General features: G+C 38.6%; 1 protein-coding gene across 8 annotated transcripts in view; it reads right to left on the bottom strand.

The window, feature by feature from the left end:
• WDR27 (WD repeat domain 27) overlaps positions 1 to 18291 on the bottom strand; it is a 464468-nt gene that overhangs the window by 420239 nt on the left and 25938 nt on the right. For all 8 annotated transcript variants that reach the window (XR_005214116.1, XR_005214117.1, XR_005214118.1 and 5 more), the window contains exon 4: positions 13376 to 13500. Coding sequence is in view for 5 of the 8 variants with exons in the window: in XM_037817757.1 (XP_037673685.1) it covers positions 13376 to 13500 (125 nt within the window). In the remaining 3 variants the exon portion in view is untranslated. The remainder of the gene's footprint in view (positions 1 to 13375; positions 13501 to 18291) is intronic.

Here is an 18291-nt window from a genome sequence, read left to right as displayed (position 1 = left end):
CTCATTGCCCTCCCCCTTACATGGGACCTGACTCCCAGGGGTGTGAATCTCCCTGGCAATGCAGGATATGACTCCCGGGGATGAATCTGGACCCGACACTGTGGGACTGAGCACATCTTCTTGACCAAAAGGGGGATGCAAAATGAAACGAAACAAAGTTTCAGTGGCTGAGAGATTCCATAATGAGTCGAGGTCACTCTGGTGGACATTCTTATGCACCAGATAGATAACACCTTTTTAGGCTGTAATGCATTGGAATAGCTAGAAGTAAATACCTGAAACCATCAAACTACAACCCAGTAGCCTTGACTCTTGAAGATGACTGTATAGCAATGCAGCTTACAGGGGGTGACAGTGTGATTGTGAAAGCCTTATGGATCACACACCCTTTATCCAGTGTATGGATGGATGAGTAGAAAAATGGGGACAAAAACTAAATGAAAAATAGTGTGTGTGGGGGGGGGAATGAGTTGGGTGTTCTTTTTTACTTATATTTTTTATTCTTTTTTTCACTTTTTCTGGTACAAGGAAAATGTTCAAAAAATAGATTGGGGTGATGAATGCACAACTATATGATGGTACTGTGAACAACTGATTGCACACTCTGGATGACTGTATGGTATGTGAATATATCTCAATAAAAATGAGTTTTTAAAAATGTAGCTTTGCATCCCTACCAAGATGGCAGGGTGAGAGGCCTCAGGGCTCTGTCTCCTCAGAGAAGCTTTGAACACCCAGACATCCCTCTCAAAGCTCCAGAAAACAGTTAAAGGACTGCAGTAACAGAGTGAGCACTTAATTAAGTAAAATGTTTCCTTAAAAGCAGTAGGATCTCCTGGTGCCCTGGCTGGCCCTGCTTCTACCCCTCACCAGCTCAGCGTGAAGCCTGTGCTCCCAGGGGTCATGAGGTCCGGTTCTGGAGGGAGTCAAGTAACCTTCCTGTACAAGCTGGGAGCATGATGTGTGGAGCCGGGCTGAGGGAATCACAATCTCAGAACGTGCCCCACGTGTTGAGGTGGCTCACAGAGCTCTCCTACAGAACACTGTGGGACAGCAGTCAGGTCCTGCTACCTGGGGCAAGAGACTGCTGGTTGTGGGACACACAGTGCAGTGTCCACACCTAAGGAAACTGTTTCCTAAGGAAGAGGGACCTCAGGAACCAGGGCTACATGGGCATGCCCAGGACAAAATGCAGGCAAAGAAAGGACTGGGGTGGACCCTACGCTTTTGCACGGGTCAACCTGCAAAGACTGAGAAAGGTGTTTGCCTTTTATGCTTTTTGATGTTGTTTAGTTGTTGTTAGCCCCTGGTATTCAAAGAAAGCTCCATCATTACATTAGCTGGATACAACTTTAAGGAACAGATGCCTCCGAGTCTAAACTCCAATGATAACACATTAGAATATCAAAATGTCCAGGGTTCAACAAAAGGTTACAAAACAAAGAAACAGGAACTGACAGTGCAGGCAAAGGAGAAGACTGAAGCATTAGAAACCATCAACAAGGAGGATCAGACCTGGGACATTCCAAACAAAGGCTTTTTTAAAATTTTCTAAATATGCTCAAAGAGTTAAAGGAAACTTTGGACAAAGAACTAAAGGAAATCAGGAAAATGATAGATAAATACAAAGATACTATCAAAAGAGAGATCGAAATTATGGAAAGGAACTAAACAGAGTTGAAGACCACAATAAAAGAAATTCAAAATTCCCTGGAAGGATTCAGCAGCAGATTGGAGCTGGGAGAGGAAAGAATCAGAGAACTTTAAGATAAGAATTAAAATCATCTAGTCTGAGGATCTGAAAGAAGAATGAAGCAAAGTGAGCAGAGCCTGAGGAACTGGTGGGACACCGTCAAGCAGATCAAAACACACATTGTGAGGGGCAAGACGGTGGCATAGAGAGGAGTGGAAGCTAAGTAGTCCCCCTGGAACAACTACAAAAAACCAGAAACAACTAGTAAATAATCCAGAATAACTGCGGGGGGACAAACGAGACCATCCACTCATCATACACCAACCTGAATTGGGAGGAATGCCTGAGAACACAGCATAAAATCTGTACGTAAAACCTGCGGATCCAAGTCGGGAGACCCCCTCCCCCAGAGCCCAAGCTGCAAAGCCTCGTGGTGCCACAGAGAAGCTCTCTCCCAGCAAGCGAATACAGCTCAGCTGAGCTCCAACTGGGGTTTTAAGTAGCGAGTGGGAACTGCTCACTACAGGTACGCAGCCCCAAAAAAACAGACAGAGGCTTTGGGTGACGACCGACCTTGGAGAGCCAGAGGGTCACCTTGGACTGAGTCTGAAGGGGACTATCTGTTTCTTTTTTGGCTCAGTGGAGAAAGCCCCAGTCATTTTCAGTTTCCAGGGCTGTGACTCGGGGAAGGGTGGAGACAGCACAAGCAGAGAGAGAGACCACTGAAATGCTAATGACCTCCACCTGGGGGTTCTGTCTTCTCTAGGAGGAAAGGGGTGGGGCCCTTTCCATTCAGAACCAGACCCCAGAGCCTGGGGGAACAGGCCATACCTCCTCACACCAGTCAAGAATTATAGGCTAACAGGCATCACCTGCTGGGCAGAAAAGCACAGTGACCTGAGGCATCAGAGGGTGGAGCAATTTTCTAAGACACACCCTCAGGGAAACCAGATACTGAATATTTCTTCCCTCTGGGACCTGAGCCTGTTCTGGTCTGGGAAAACCTGATTTGGATAACCAAGGAAACCATGCCTAGACAACAGAAAATTACAACCTACACTAAGAAAAACAAAGTTATGGCCCAGTCAAAGGAACAAACATACACTTCAACTGAGATACAGGAATTTAAACAACTAATGCTAAATCAAATCAGAAAGTTTAGAGAAGATATTGCAAAAGAGATAGAGGCTGTAAAGGAATCACTGGGCATGTATACGGCAGAAATCAAAAGTTCAAAAAAAAACTAGTAGAATATATGGAAATGAAAGGCACAACACAGGAGATGAAAGACACAACGAAACATACAACAGCAGATCTCAAGAGGCAGAAGAAAACACTCAGGAACTGGAGAACAAAACACCTGAAAGCCTACACGCAAAGGAGCAGATGGAGAAAAGAATGAAAAAACATGAGCAACGTCTCCGGGAACTCAAGGATGAAACAAAGTACAATAATGTACATATCATTGGTGTCCCAGAAGGAGAAGAGAAGGGAAAGGGGGCAGAAGCAATAATAGAGGAAATAATTAATGAAAATTTCCCATCTCTTATGAAAGACATAAAATTACAGATCCAAGAAGCACAGCGTACTCCAAACAGAAAAGATATGAATAGGCCCACACAAACACACTTAATAATCAGATTATCAAATGTCAAAGACAAAGAGAGAATCCTGAAAGCAGCAAGAGAAAAGCAATCCATTACATACAAAGGAAGCTTAATAAGACTATGTGCGGATCTCTCAGCAGAAACCATGGAGACAAGAAGGAAGTGGTGTGATATATTTAAGATACTGAAAGAGAAAAACCACCAACCAAGAATCCTGTATCCAGCAAAGCTGTCCTTCAAATATGAGGGAGAGCTCAAAATATTTTCTGACAGACAATGAGAGACTTTGTGAACAAGACACCTGCCCTACAGGAAATACTAAAGGGAGCACTACAGGGTGATAGAAGACAGGAGTGCGTGGTCTGGAACACAATTTGGGGAGATGGTAGCACAACAATGTAAGTACACTGAACAAAGGTAACTATGAATACGGTTGAGAGAGGAAGGTGGGGAGCATATGAGACACCACAACAAAGGAGGAAAGATAAAGACTGGGACTGTGTAACTTGGTGAAATCTAGAGTATTCAACAATTGTGATAAAATGTACAAATATGTTCTTTTACGAGGGAGAACAAGCAAATGTCAACCTTGCAAGGTGTTAAAAATGGAGAGGCATTGGGGGAGGGATGTAATCAGCATAAACTAGAGACTGTAACTAATAGAATCATTGTATTATGCTCCCTTTAATGTAACAACGGTGATATACCAAGGTGAATGCAGATAAGAGGGGGGATAGGGGAGGCATGTTAGACACTTGACATTGGTGGTATTGTCTGATTCTTTATTCTACTTTGATTTAAGGTTATTTTTCCTTTTGCTGCTTCCTAGCTGTCATTTTTTTTTCCCTCTTTCTTTTGCCTCTCTACCTTCTTTGACTCTCCCTCCTGCCTTGTGGAAGAAATGTAGATGCCCTTATATAGATAGTGGTGAAGGTGGTGAACACATAAATGTATGACCATGCAGAGAACCATCGATTATTTACTTGGGATGGAATGTATGGTGAGTGAACAAAACCATATTAAAAAAAAAAATGGGTTGATGACAAAACCTCGAGGGCAATATACTGAGTGAAATAAGCCAGACACATAAAGACAATTATTGCAGGGTCTCACTGATAGGAACTAATTATAATATGTAAACTCATAGACATGAAATATAAGGTACCAAGATATAGGACGAGGCTTAAGAATGGGGAGTGGTTGCTTAGTATGAGCAGAATGTTCAATTAGAACGAACTTAAATGTTTGGAAATGAACAGGGGTGTTGGTAGCAAGATGTGAGAATAACTAACAGTGCCGAATGGTGCGTGAATGTGGTGGAAAGGGGAAGCTCAGAGTCATATATGTCACCAGAAGGAAAGCTGGAGGTCAAAAGATGGGAATGTATAAAACTGAATCCTGTGGTGGGCAATGTCCATGATCAACTGTACAAATACTAGAAATCACTTCATGAACCAGAACAAATGTATGACAATACAATTAGAAGTTAATAATAGAGGGGCATATAGGGAAGAACTATATACCTATTACAAACTATATACTACAGTTAGTAGCATTTCAACATTTTTTCATAAACAGTAACAAATGTACTATATCAATACCACGAGTCAACAATTGAGGGGGGTTGGTTAGGGATAGGGGAGGATTAGAGTTTCCTTTTCTTTTTTTCTTTTTTCATCTTTCACTTTATTTCTTGTCTGAAGTAATGAAAAGTTTCTAAAAACTGAACAAAAATTAAGTGTGATGGATGCACAGCTGTATGAGGGTACCCAGGAGCAAGTGATTTTACACTTTGTATCTCTGGATAATTGTATGGTATCTGAACAATCTCAATAAAAATGAAAAAAAAAAAAAAAAAAAAAAAAAAAAAACCACATTGTGGGAGTCCCAGAAGAACAAAGGGAGAAAAGGGCAGAGAGAATATTCAAAGAAATAATGGACAAAAATTCACAAATTTTAAAAAAAAGACATGAATATACATATCCAAGACACTCAACAAACTCTGAATAGGATAAATCCAAGCTGTGGCATATTATAATCAAACTGTCAAATGCCAAAGATAAAGGGAATTCTGAAAAGTGCAAGAGGGAAGCAATGTGCCATATAGAAGGGAGCCTCAAAAAGTGCTGATTTCTCATCAGAAACCATAGAGGAAAGAAGGCAGTGGGAAGGCATAATATTTAAAGTGCTGAAAGAAAAAAAACTGCCAACCAAGAATTCTATATCTGGCACAAGTGACTTTCAAAAATGAGGGAGAGTTTTTGACATTTCCAGATAAAAGCTGAGATGCTAATGAGAGTTCTGCAAAAGGTAAGAAAAGGTATCAAAGCAAACAAGATTGTCATAGATGTTAAATTTAAGCCCCACAGTAACTACAAAGAAAATATCAGAGCATATGCAAGCTCACAGTGACATAAATTAGAGTATGGGGTTATCAGAGGTGGGGGCAGGGGGAAAGGGAGTTTAGGCACCATGGGCATAGGTTTCCTCTGGGAGAGATGGGGAAGTTTTAGTAATGGAAGGCAGTGAGGGTATCGCAACACTGCAAAGGTGATTGATCCCACTGAATGGTATGCTTGGGAGGGGTTGAGATGGAAAAGTTTATGTTGTATATATGTTGCCACAATTAAAAAAAAGAAAGAACGGGCAACTAATGTCATTTCATTAATGACAATAAATGTAATACATGGTCCTGGGTGAGATCTTGCAAGAGAAGAAAAAAGATTCCTAGGGACATTATTGGGACATATGAAAAAAAATGAAATATAAACCGTAAGCTTAATATCAATGCTAAATTTCTAAAACTTGATAACCGCACTTAAAGTGGTTACATAAGTGAGTAGCTCTGTTTTTAGTAATGGTACCTGGCAGTATTATGTATTCAATGAGCATAATATAAACAACCTATACTCAAGTGTTCAGAAAGACAGATGGATGCATGGATGGATAGATAGAATGATACAGAAAATGTGTCAAAATGTTAAAATTGGTGGGTCTGGGTATGGGGTGGGGTACAGTGCTACACTGAAGTTCTCTGTATGGGGTTTCATTTATTTATTTATTTATTTGGTAACTGTTCTGTAATTTAGAAAGTATTTAAATAAAAAGCTATTATCTTTATCAAAAAGTGTTTAGTATCCATTTGAAATCTTTCAAAACAAATCTCATAAATGCAATGTGAACCATTACTTGTCAGCCCACTCAGGTCTGTTAAAGTATTTTCCGAGTAAATTTTTTGACATTTAATGCAGCTCCTTTAAGTAAGGAAGCATGAAAAGAATAATTTATATAGTTTGTATACATATCTGAACCGAACACTTGTTACCTCACTTAATATTTTCATGAATGTTTAAGTGTATGCTTGGGTTCTAACCCTATGTTTATCATTTTTTCTTACTGGAACACCTTGCCTTTCTTCAAATATTAAGTATCTTCCTAGTTCATTTTGTTTTCCTTTTCCTAATATCTAAGATGTTAATTCTTCCAATTTTAATGATTAGTTTTGTTATATATGAAAGGGCAGCCTAATGCTAATCTGCTTAACCATTGAAAGATGCTTGCACAAAACATTTTAAATATCTACAGCTCAAATACCAACTCATCCATGAGGCTTTCCTGGACTATTAAACTGGGAAACTAACTCCCTCTACCCAACTCCTAGAATACTTTCTATCCCTTGTCTATGACTTAACTTAACAATGTAATTTAACTTTTTTAATGTGTGGGCTTCAATTTCACAATTAGAGCAATAATTTTTGAAGGAAAAATGTACACAACTTGTAGCATCCAAAATGCCAAGAACACACTAAACCCATGATAATCAATTAATTATTTATCCTAATATCCTGTGTAATCTAAATTTTTTTATGTGGCTCTCACAGGAAAATTCTTCCTAGGCAAACAATTCTGCTAACCTTCTTAATCTAGGCAAACAGAAGACAAGATGTAATACCGGACTTTGGAAAATCTCCAAAATAAACATGGGTAGGATTTTAACTTTATATGTGGACTAAGTGTAAGTGACATGAATTCAGAGAAAACAAAATATCTTTCTTCAGATTTCCCCAAACACCTACTGATCTGCTTTCTAATTCTTGACATTGTTTTTAATGTGGGTCAAAGCTTATCAATTCAAAGTCAGATACAAAATCTAAAATCAAATTACTTGAAAGGGGTGACATAATACATTTACTTCAACTAATCCTCATTAAGAAATAAGTGAGAAAAGTCAGATTATTAATAGAAAGCAAATTTTGATAAATAGATAAACAAAAACACTATTACATCGGGGTTTTGAGGAGATCACTAAAGAAGGGGAAAATCAGAGAAAGAAATGTTTTACTAAACATTTTTATTTAATCCATGATATCTAGATTTCATGTAAAGGTTTAATAATTTATATAAGAGTGGTATCTGATTCCAGCAGCTTTCCAATTGCTAGATAAAGATCTATTTCCATCCATTTCCCCTACCACCTTTATAAAACTTATTCAATTAAAAATGCTGTTTAAAAGGGAGGGGAGAGGAGACTTCCGGGAAGATGGCAGAGTAGGTGAGCAGAACGGGCTTCTCCATAAAAGTAACTAGAAAAGGGCTGGAGGACACCAGGGACCGTGGTTTTGGGGTGTGACCAGCCATAGAGGGTCCCCCACACTACATGGAGGGGGCACCGACAAAAACAGAGGAGAGGCTGCAGCTGGAGGGACACGATGAGCGTGTTTCCGTTGGACAGCCGGGCAAGGGGGTAGGGGGCGGTCTCACTCCCCTGCACCCACCCGGACAGTCTGCTGGGGGGTGACCGTCCGCAGCAGACAGCGGGGAGCTCCCGCGAGGGAACCTGGCGAGCAGCATCTGCTCTCCCCACACGGAAGTCTGGGGAGTTGCAGCAGCGAGAAGCAGAGAAGGGAGAGGCACCATGCAGACAATCGGGAGCTCCTCCCACAACCCGGAGACTCATGGGCACCAGACAGGCAGAGATCTGGCAGGTGGGGCCCATGTTCACTCCGCGGGTGCCCTTGAGCGGACTCCCTGCCTACCTGCTTGGGGCCCGCATCACAGCCCCGGACAGGCATTCCCCAGTGCACACAGACAAGAGCTGCACTGGCTACTTCCCCACCTGGTTTGGACTCCACCCACCGCAAAGGAGTCCAGAGAAGACCTACTTGAGAGTGCCACCTGCTGGTAGATAAGGGAAACGTCACTCCAGCAAGCTGTACCTCAAGAGTGCCACCTGCTGGTAGGTTAGAGAAACTGTACTCCAGCAAACCAAATTATATATAAATGTTCAAATAATTCTGCATGCCCCAAAATACTTGTATCAAGAAAAGCAAATGCCCAAAGCCAACAGAAAATTACAAAGCATTTGAAGGATCTAGAAGATACGGAAAAGCCAAACAATCAAAAAGCCACAAGAAACACAAAATTTGGAGCAATTAATTAAAGAATTACAATCAAATCTCAAAAACAACTTCAACAAGAGGGCTAAAGACATAAAGGAACTCAAGAAGATCTACAAGAGCATAAAGAATTGGAAAAAGTAAATTAAAAAATAGCAGACCTTATGGAAATAAATGACACTGTGGCTCAAATTAAAAATATACTAGAGACACACAACAGCAGATTTGAAGAGGCAGAAGAAAGGACAAGAGAACTTGAGGACTGTGCTGGTTTGTATGTATTATGTCCCCCAAAATGACATGTTCTTTGATGCAATCTTGTGGGGGCAGATGTATTAGTGTTGATTAGGTTGGAATCTTTGGATTAGGTGGTTTCACTGGAGATATAACCCCACAACTGTAGGTGATTATTTTGAGGAGATTATTTCCATGGAGATGTGGCCCCATCTATTCAGCATGGGTATTGATTTAATCACTGGAGTCCTATAAAAGAGCTCACAAACGGACCTCAGAGCAGCTCAGAGAGACATTTTGTAGATGGCTGCTGACATTTTGGAGATGCTAGATCAGTGTTTGCTCTGGCGAAGCTAAGAGAAGACAAAACGCCCCAAGAGCAATATTTTGAAGAAAGAACAGGAGCTGAGAGAGGACCTGGAACACAACCTGGGATCAGCAGATGCCAGCCACGTGCCTTCCCAGCTAACAGGTTTTCCTGATGCCATTGGCCTTCCTTCAGTGAAGGTATACTTGTGTTGATGCCTTAATTTGGACATTTTTATGGACTTCAGACTGTAAATCTGTAACCAAATAAGGCCCCTTTATAAAAGCCAATCCATTTCTGGTATTTTGCATGACGGCAGCATTAGCAAACCAGAACAAGGAAAGAGTAATTGAATGCAAGCACACAAAAGAACAAATGGGGAAAAAATCAAAAAATTTGAAATGGATCTCAGATATGATGGACAACATGAATCAAACAAATATAAGAATCACTGATGTCCTAGAAGAAGGAGAGAAGGGTAAGGGCTACAAAGAGTGTTTCACGACATGTTGAGGAAAACTCCTGAAACCTTCTAAATGACATAAATATGCAAATGAAAGATGCCCAATGAACTCCAAATAGAATAAATCCAAATAAACCTACTCCAAGACATATACTGATTAGATTGTCAAATGCTGAAGAGAAGGAAAAACTTCTGAAAGCAACAAGAGAGAAGTGATTCACAGCATACAAGGGAAACAACATAAGAATTAAGTACTGACTACTCAGTAGGCATCATGGAGGCGAGAAGGCAGTGGTATGACATAATTAAGATTCTGAAAGAGAAAAATTGCCAGCCAAGAATTCTTTATCCAGAAAAGCTTTTCTAAAAATTGAGGGAAAGCTTAAAATTTTCATAGACAAACAAACACTGAGAGAATCTGTTAACAAGACACCTACCTGCCCTGCAAGAAATATAAAAGGGAGCTCTACCAGCTGAGCAAAAAAAAAAGGAGAGAGAGGTCTGGAGAAGAGCACAGAACTGAAGAGTAATAGTAAGGGTAACTTAAAGGGAAAAAAGAGAGAGAGGGAAAAAAAAAACAAGTGGATCTAACAACTAAAAACCAAATGATAAGATGGCTGGTTCAAGAACCCCATAACAGAAATAACTTTGAATGTGTATGGAATAATCTCTCCAATTAAAAGATACACACTGGTAGAATGGATTAAAAAATATGACTCATCAATATGCTGTTTACAAGAGACTCATGTTAGACCATGTGACACAAAGATAGTGAAAGTGCAAGGATGGAAAAAAAATATTCTATGCAAACTGCAATCAAAAGAAAGCCAAGGTAGCTACGCTAATATTGGACAAAATAAGATTTTAAATGCAAAGATGTCATAAGAGACAAAGAAGGACACTTTATTAATAAAAGGGATAATTCTCCAAGAAGATTAACAATTATAAATGTTTATACATCCAATCAAGGAGTTCCAAAATACATGAGACAAACACTGGCTAAACTGAAAGAAGCAATAGACACATCTACAATAATAGTGGGAGACATCAATACACCACTGTCTTCTATAGATAGAGCATCTAGACAGAGGACCAATGAGGAAATCGAGACCCTAAACAATATGATAAATGAATTAGACTTAATAGATACATATAGATTGTTACATCCCAAAGTAGGAGGATATACATTCTTCTCTAGTACCTATGGAATGTTTTCAGGATAGATCATATGCTGGGGAAGAAAACAAGTCTTAATAAATTTTAAAAGATTGAAATTATTCAAAGCACATTCTCTGACCATAATGGAATGAAACTAGAAATCAACAACCACCAAGGAACCAGATCTTTCACAAATATGTGAAGGTTAAACAACACACTCCTAAATAACCAGTGGGTCAAAGAAGAAATTGCAAGATAAATTGGTAAATATCTAGAGACACATGAAAATGAGAACACAACATATCAAAACCTGTGGGATGCTGCAAAGACAGTGCTGAGAGGGAAATTTATAGCTCGAAATGCATATATCAAAAAAGAAAGAAAGAACTAAAACTAGAGACCTAACTCAACAATTAAAGGGGCTAGGGAATGATCAGCAAACTAATCCTAAAGCAAGTAGACAAAAAGAAATATTAAAGATTAAAGCAGAAATAAATGAGCAGGACAACAAAAAAAAATAGAGAATAAATAAAACCAAAAGTTGGTTCTTTGAAAAGTTCAACAAGATATTGACAGACCCTTAGCAAGAATGACAAAGCCAAAAAGAGAGAAGACCCAAATAAACAGAATCAGAAATGAGAAGGGGATAATGACTACAGATCCCAAAGAAATAAAAAAAAAAATTGTAAGAGGATACTATGAACAACTGTATGCCAACAAGCTAGACAATTTAGAGGAAATGGACAATTTCTAGGATATTGGGGATCTAGTGATAGACAGTAGCTAGTGAGGGGGAATGATAGTCTAATATGTTCAGAAATGTTAATGGTGAATTCAAAGGTATGGTAATGGATAATGGTGACGATTGTTTGTTAATGGGATTATAAGTATCAGAGCTGTATTGAAAGTGAATAGGATTGAAATGGGTTGTTTAAAGGCATGTTTCCCACATATCAGCACCATAAACATAGATAGGGGCTTGCATGATATACTTCCAAGGTAGGACGCTTGCACAGAGAGTTGACAACAGAAGGGTATATGGGAAAAACCAACATATTGCGTACTAGGGACTATAATTCATAGGAATACCATACTGGTACTATACAAATACTAGGGACAAATAATTAAGGGCTGAAAAGAGCTACAAGATGGGTCATGAGAACTGTTTAAAATGGAGAGTGATGAGAAATGCACAACTAAGTGATGATAATGTGAGATATGGGTGGATTATCAGGGACATAACATATGCAATGTGAACTTAGGAACCCCCTACTTTGTAAGTTAAGCCCTCGATCTTGAAGCTTGCTCAGGTGAAACTAATGGCTGTAGAGAGAAGGCTAAGCCCACTCATAATTATGCCTGGGAGTCACCTCCAGAGAATCTCTTTTGTTGCTCAAATATGGACTTTCTTCCTATAAGCTAACTCTTCAAATAAATTCATCATCCACCCCCCGACATGGGACAGGACCCCCTAGATGAATGAGCCTTCCTGGTGACGTGGGACGTGGATTCCAGGAATGAGCCTGACCCTGGCATTGAGGGATTGAGAATGCCTTTTTAACCAAAAGGGGGTAAAGAAAGGCAACAAAATAAGGTTTTAGTGGCTGAGAATTACTATACAAGCTTCACCTACACCACAATATGATAATCCCAAGTCAACAGTAGTCCTGAAAACCTTAAAGAATACCTGGATCCCTGAGACTCTATAAAAGTTTCACTCACTAAATTTATTCTTTAGAAACTTAAATCCTCCAGAGAGCTCCTATGCCAACTAAGTCCCAAAACCCAGAGGCAATAGCCTCTTCAAGAACATCAACTAGATGTGTCCCTTTGTTCATAAAGTTGACATCCCTTTTCAATATGAACAGGTTAGGGGGGTCACTGTGTAAACATCTCTTAAGATCAGGAAAGTGATTAAACTAGAGGAAGGGGTAGCAACAGACAAGATGGAATTTAACAAAGGATTATGAATATTGAATCTTTATATCATTTTCTTTTTCTTAGTTGCTAGGGTATTAGAATAGTTAGGAGGAAAGAACTGAAATGGTGGAACTAGAACCCATAGCATCCTTTGAAATCTGTTCTATAGCTACTTTTAAAATTGTAATTTGAAAGCTACACCTTTTTGTATATATGTTATATTTCACAGGAAGAAAATAACTGAAACTATGGTACTATAACTCATAGCAACTTAGAAAATTTCCTATATATCAACTTGTTAAATCATACTTTGAAAGATACTACCTTTTGCACATATGTTATATTTCATAATTAGGAAATAGCTGAAACTGTAGAATTGTAACCTATAATATTCTCTGAAATTTGCTCTCTAACCACTTGTTAAATTGCACTTGGAAAGTTATCACTTCTATGTATACATGTTATATTCTACAATTTAAAAATATGATTAAAAAAAAGAAGAAGAGGAGGAAACAAAAGAGGAGGGCAGGGTCTAAACACCTGAGAAATCATATCAGCTTTGCTTATAAGCTTCATATAAGATGTTTAAAATCTTACCTCAATATCCAGCATGGATATTTTATTTCCAGCACACACTGCCACAATTTGATCATCTGGACTAAATCTTAAACAAAGCACCTTTCCCAAAAGAGTGCCTATGACAATCCCTCGAGGAATTAACCCTAAAGTGAGTTTAAAATATCAGTGTCAGTTCATCAAATGCTTTCAACATTAGTATAACTCTACAATAACACTGTGAGCAAACTATTGACAATTCCAATCTCTATTCTAAAATTACATGGAGAATAACAATGAGCGTTGACATGATTTTGGTTCTTTAGCAGTATTATTTTAAAGACATTGAATATAAAAAAATTCTTTGAAAACAACTGGGATATAAGAACTGTACATAGGGAAGAGATTTGGCATCATTAAGGAAAGCAGGTCTGTCAAATGCTATATGTGCACACACACACACACACACACACACACACACACACACGTTATGAGTCATGGTAGACTGAGTTATTAAGTCCCAATTCTCCACTATTCCCAGAATCCATTCCCTGAGTCTGCACCCAGCCATGAGACTTGCTTTGACCACTGTCGTGTGGACAGAAGTGACAGGACCAGCTCTGAACCTCAGTCCTAGAGGCCCCACGGGTTTCCACTTGCCCTCTTGCGACTCTATCACTGTTATGAGAACAACATCTCCAGGCCAGCCCACAGGCCCCCAGGTAAAGATGAAATACATGTGGAGCAAAGCTGCTCCAGCCAATCTGCAGGGTGAGGAAAAGCTACTCTGGCTCACCCACAACCCTGTCAGCACAAAATAAATCCTTGTTGTTGTCTGACCCTGCGATTTGAGGTTGTTCTGCAGCACTAATATGGCAACAGCTAAATATTACACTAGTCTAACCAACAAACTATAAAAAAGAAAATATACATAGATCATACTGAAATTCTATTTTGGTAGGGCTAATGATAATGATTCATTCAACAGGTATTTAACAAATACCACATATTATATACCAGGCACTTTCTAGGCACTAAGGACATATCCACAAACTCAATAGACAGAAATTCCTGCCTTTGTGGAAAACTTGCACAAAGGGGGTAGTTAGATTCCAATAAATGAACAAACAAAAATTAAATGAGTCACATGGAATTTTAGAAGGAAGTAAGCATTACAAAGAAAAATAAAGCAGGAAAGGCAACAGGAAGTACAGGATGCTGGTCAGAAAGTGCTCACAGAAAAGGAGACATTTGAGCAAAGACCGAAAATATGTGACAGAATAAGCAGTGAGGTATACCTGAGGGAAGGTATTCTGGTTAAGATGGAATGGCAAATACAAGGGTCCTGAGGTAGGGATATGCCTGGGATGTGCAATGGTACAAGATGAGGTCTGGGAGACAATTGGGCAGGGGGGGAGGTGTGGGAGCTTGTTGGCTTTTACTCTGCGTGAGACAAGAAGGCATTGAAGAGTTTTGAGTACAGGAATGACATAACCAGACTCTAATTTTTAAAGGACGATTCTTACTGCTGTTTTGAGAAGGAAATGCAGGGTAGAAGTAAGAAGACAGAAGACTTATTGCAATAATACAAGTGAGAGAATTTAGGGGCTTAAGCATGGATAGCAGCAGCGGATGTCTGAGAAATGTCCAGATTTTGGATATGTTTTGAAGATAAAGCAGACAGTGTTTACTGATGGACTGGATGCAGAGTGTGAAAGAAAGGACCAAAGATAACTCTAAAGTTTTTGACCTGAGCAATGGAAGGGATAAAGCTGACATTAACAGAGATGGGAGGACTATGAGGAAGAAGGCTTGTGGGGGAGGAGGAGATGAATCGGTAAGCCAACTTGGACATGTTAGTTTTGGGATGCCCACTAGATATCCAAGTGGAGATAAGAAAGAGGCAATTAAATATATAAGACTGGAGTTCAGGAGAGAGAGGTCTCAGAAAGAGATACCAAGGTTAAAACTATCAGGACATATTTTTTAAAGTCAAAGGCTTGGATGAAATTTCCAAGGAAGTGATTTTTGATGGAGCAGAGGAAAAACCCATATTCCAAAAGAGGTTAGGGAGATTAAAAAAAAAAAAAAAAAAAAGCCCATCAAAGTAGACTGAGGCACTTCTATTCAACATTGTACTAGAATTTCTAGCCAGAAGCAAATAGGCAAGAAAAACAAATAAAAGGCATCCAAATTGGAATTCTATTCACATATGACATGGTCCTATATATAAAAATTCACAAAGAATCCACAAAAAGCTATTAGAGCTAATAACAAATTCAGCAAAGTAAAGGGGTATAAGAACAATATGCAAAAATCAGTTGTGTTTCTATACACTAGCAATGAACAATCCAAAAAAGGAAATCAAGAAAAAGAATTCCACTTACAACAGCACCTAAGAGAATAAAATATTTAGGAATAAACTTAAGGATGTGAAAGACTTGTACACCAAAAACTACAAAACACTGCTGAAGGACACCAAAGAAGACTTAAATAAATGGAAACATCCCATGTTTGTGAGTTCAGAGACTTAATACTGCCCAGATATCAATACCACCCAAAGCAATTTACAGATTCAACACAATTCCCATAAAAATTTTGACAGCTGTTTTTCAGAAATGGAAAAGAAAGTCATCAAATTTATAGGAATGGTAAGGCCTGAATAACCAAACCCTTCTTGAAAAAGAAGAACAAGGTTGAAGGACTCACACATGCTGAATTCAAAAACTTACAAAACTTACAAAGCTACAGTTATCAAAACAATATGGCACTGGCATAAGAACAGACAAAGAGACCAATGGAAGAGAATTGAGAGTTCAGAAATACTCCCACACATTCATGACCAACTGAGTTTTGACAAGGGTGCCAAGTCCACTCAATGGGGAAAGAAGAGTATCTTCAAAAAAAAGTACTGGGAAAACTGGATATCCACAGGCAAAAGAATGAAATCCAATCCCTACCTTACACCATATACAAAAATCAACTCAAAAAGGATCAGTAACCTAAATGTAAGAGCTAAACCATAAAGCTTTTAGATAAAACATAGGAGAAAATCGTCAAGACCTTGTATTGGGCAATGAACTCAAATTTGGCACCAAATTCATCAGCAACAAAAGATAAATAAATAAACTGAACTTTATCAAAATTGAAAACTTTTGTGCATCAAAGGACATTATCAAGGTTGTGAAAAGAACCTACAGAATGGGAGAAAATAGTTGCAAATCTGCTGAGGGTTTAATATCCAGAATATATAAAGAACTCGAATAACTCAACGACAAAAGGGAAATGAACCAATTTTAAAATGGGCAAAAGATTTAACTAGACATTTATCCAAAGAAATTATACAATCAATAAACACATGAAAAGATGCTCAATATCATTAGTCATTAGGGAAATGCCAATCAAAACCACAATGAAATACCACTAGGATGGCTATTATTAAAAAAAAAAACAAAGGAAAATAGCAAAGGTTGGTGAGGATGCAGAGAAACTGAAACCCTCCTGTATTGCTGGTAGAGGTGTAAAATGGTGCAGCTGCTGTGGAAGACAGTTTGGCAGTCCTTCAAAAAGTTAAATATAGAATTACCATATGTTCTTGCAATTGCACTCCTAGGAATATACCTAAAAGAATTTTAAACAGGGACTCCAAGAGATACTTATACACCAGTGTTCATAGCAGCATTATTCACAATATCTAAAACGTGGAAACAACCCTAGTGTCCATCAACAGAAGAAAGGATAGACAAAATGTGGTGTATTTCTGGATATATTCAGACACAAAAAGGGATACAATGGGATATTATTCAGACTTAAAAAGGTTAATGAAGTTCTAATACATGCTACAACATGGATGAACCCTGAAGACATTATGTTCTGTGAAATAAGCCAAAAGCACATCTTACATGATTCCCCTTTTATGAAATATCCAGAAATGGCAAATTCATAGAGATAGAAAGTAGCTTACAGGTTACCATGGGCCAGGGGAAATGGGGAATTATTGCTTAATGGTTACAAAGTTTGTTTGGAATGTGACATTTTGGTAATAGATGGTGGTGGTAGTAGCACAATATTGTGAATGTAATTAATATTACTGAATCATACACGTGAAGGTAATAAATGGGGAATTTTGCATTGTATATATTTTTCACAATAAATATTTTTAAACAGAGAGAAGAGAGAGGGAGAGATTGAGAACAAGTGACCAATGAGATAAGAGGAAAACAGAGTATAGTGTCCTGGAAGCCCAAAACAGAAAACATTTGAAAGGGTAAATAAAATACACGAGAAATAAGAATTGACCGAGGGACATAGAATTACGGAGGTCACTGGTCAAATATTATCTTCTAAGTTGAAGTAAAAATCCAAATCAGTATTTCAATAAAAGTATTTGAACCTAACTTTTCAACCACATATCATAAAACTCTTTCCCATCTCACAAAACTCTCCATCACCATGCTGCAATCATACGGGCCCTTTGTCAGTTCTTCAAACAGGCCAACGTTGATGCTTAGAGCCTTTGCAAATACTGATCCATCTGCCTAAAATATTTTTCCCCAACCACTATGCCTCTCCCCAGTACTAACCTTCCCACTTTTCCGCTGACCCACTCCTCATCCTTCAGCTTAAATGTCACCTTCTCAGAGATCACACTACATAAAATACGCCCTGCCCATATACTCTAGGTCAACATCTTATTTGCTTTTCCCACTGCACTTGCCACAATTCACTCTCACTTACTTGCTTACTTGTTCACATGTCTTTGTCTGTAAGTTGCCTCACTGAACTGTAAGTTCCATATGGGTTAGGACCAAGCCTTTCTTATTTACCATTATATCTCCAATTTGAAATATCGTAGGTACTCAAGAAAGACTTGCTATATAAGTAAAGAATAATTCCACCTGCCTACATTTGTTTCAGATTTCCACAAAAATCACAGCTACCTAAGATTAAAACTAATG

The sequence above is a fragment of the Choloepus didactylus genome, chromosome 24, assembly GCF_015220235.1.
Source record: "Choloepus didactylus isolate mChoDid1 chromosome 24, mChoDid1.pri, whole genome shotgun sequence".
NCBI classification, from domain to species: Eukaryota; Metazoa; Chordata; class Mammalia; order Pilosa; family Megalonychidae; genus Choloepus; species Choloepus didactylus.
The sequence above is the reverse complement of the archived record's forward strand: the minus strand, read 5'-3'. Positions and strand labels throughout refer to the sequence as shown.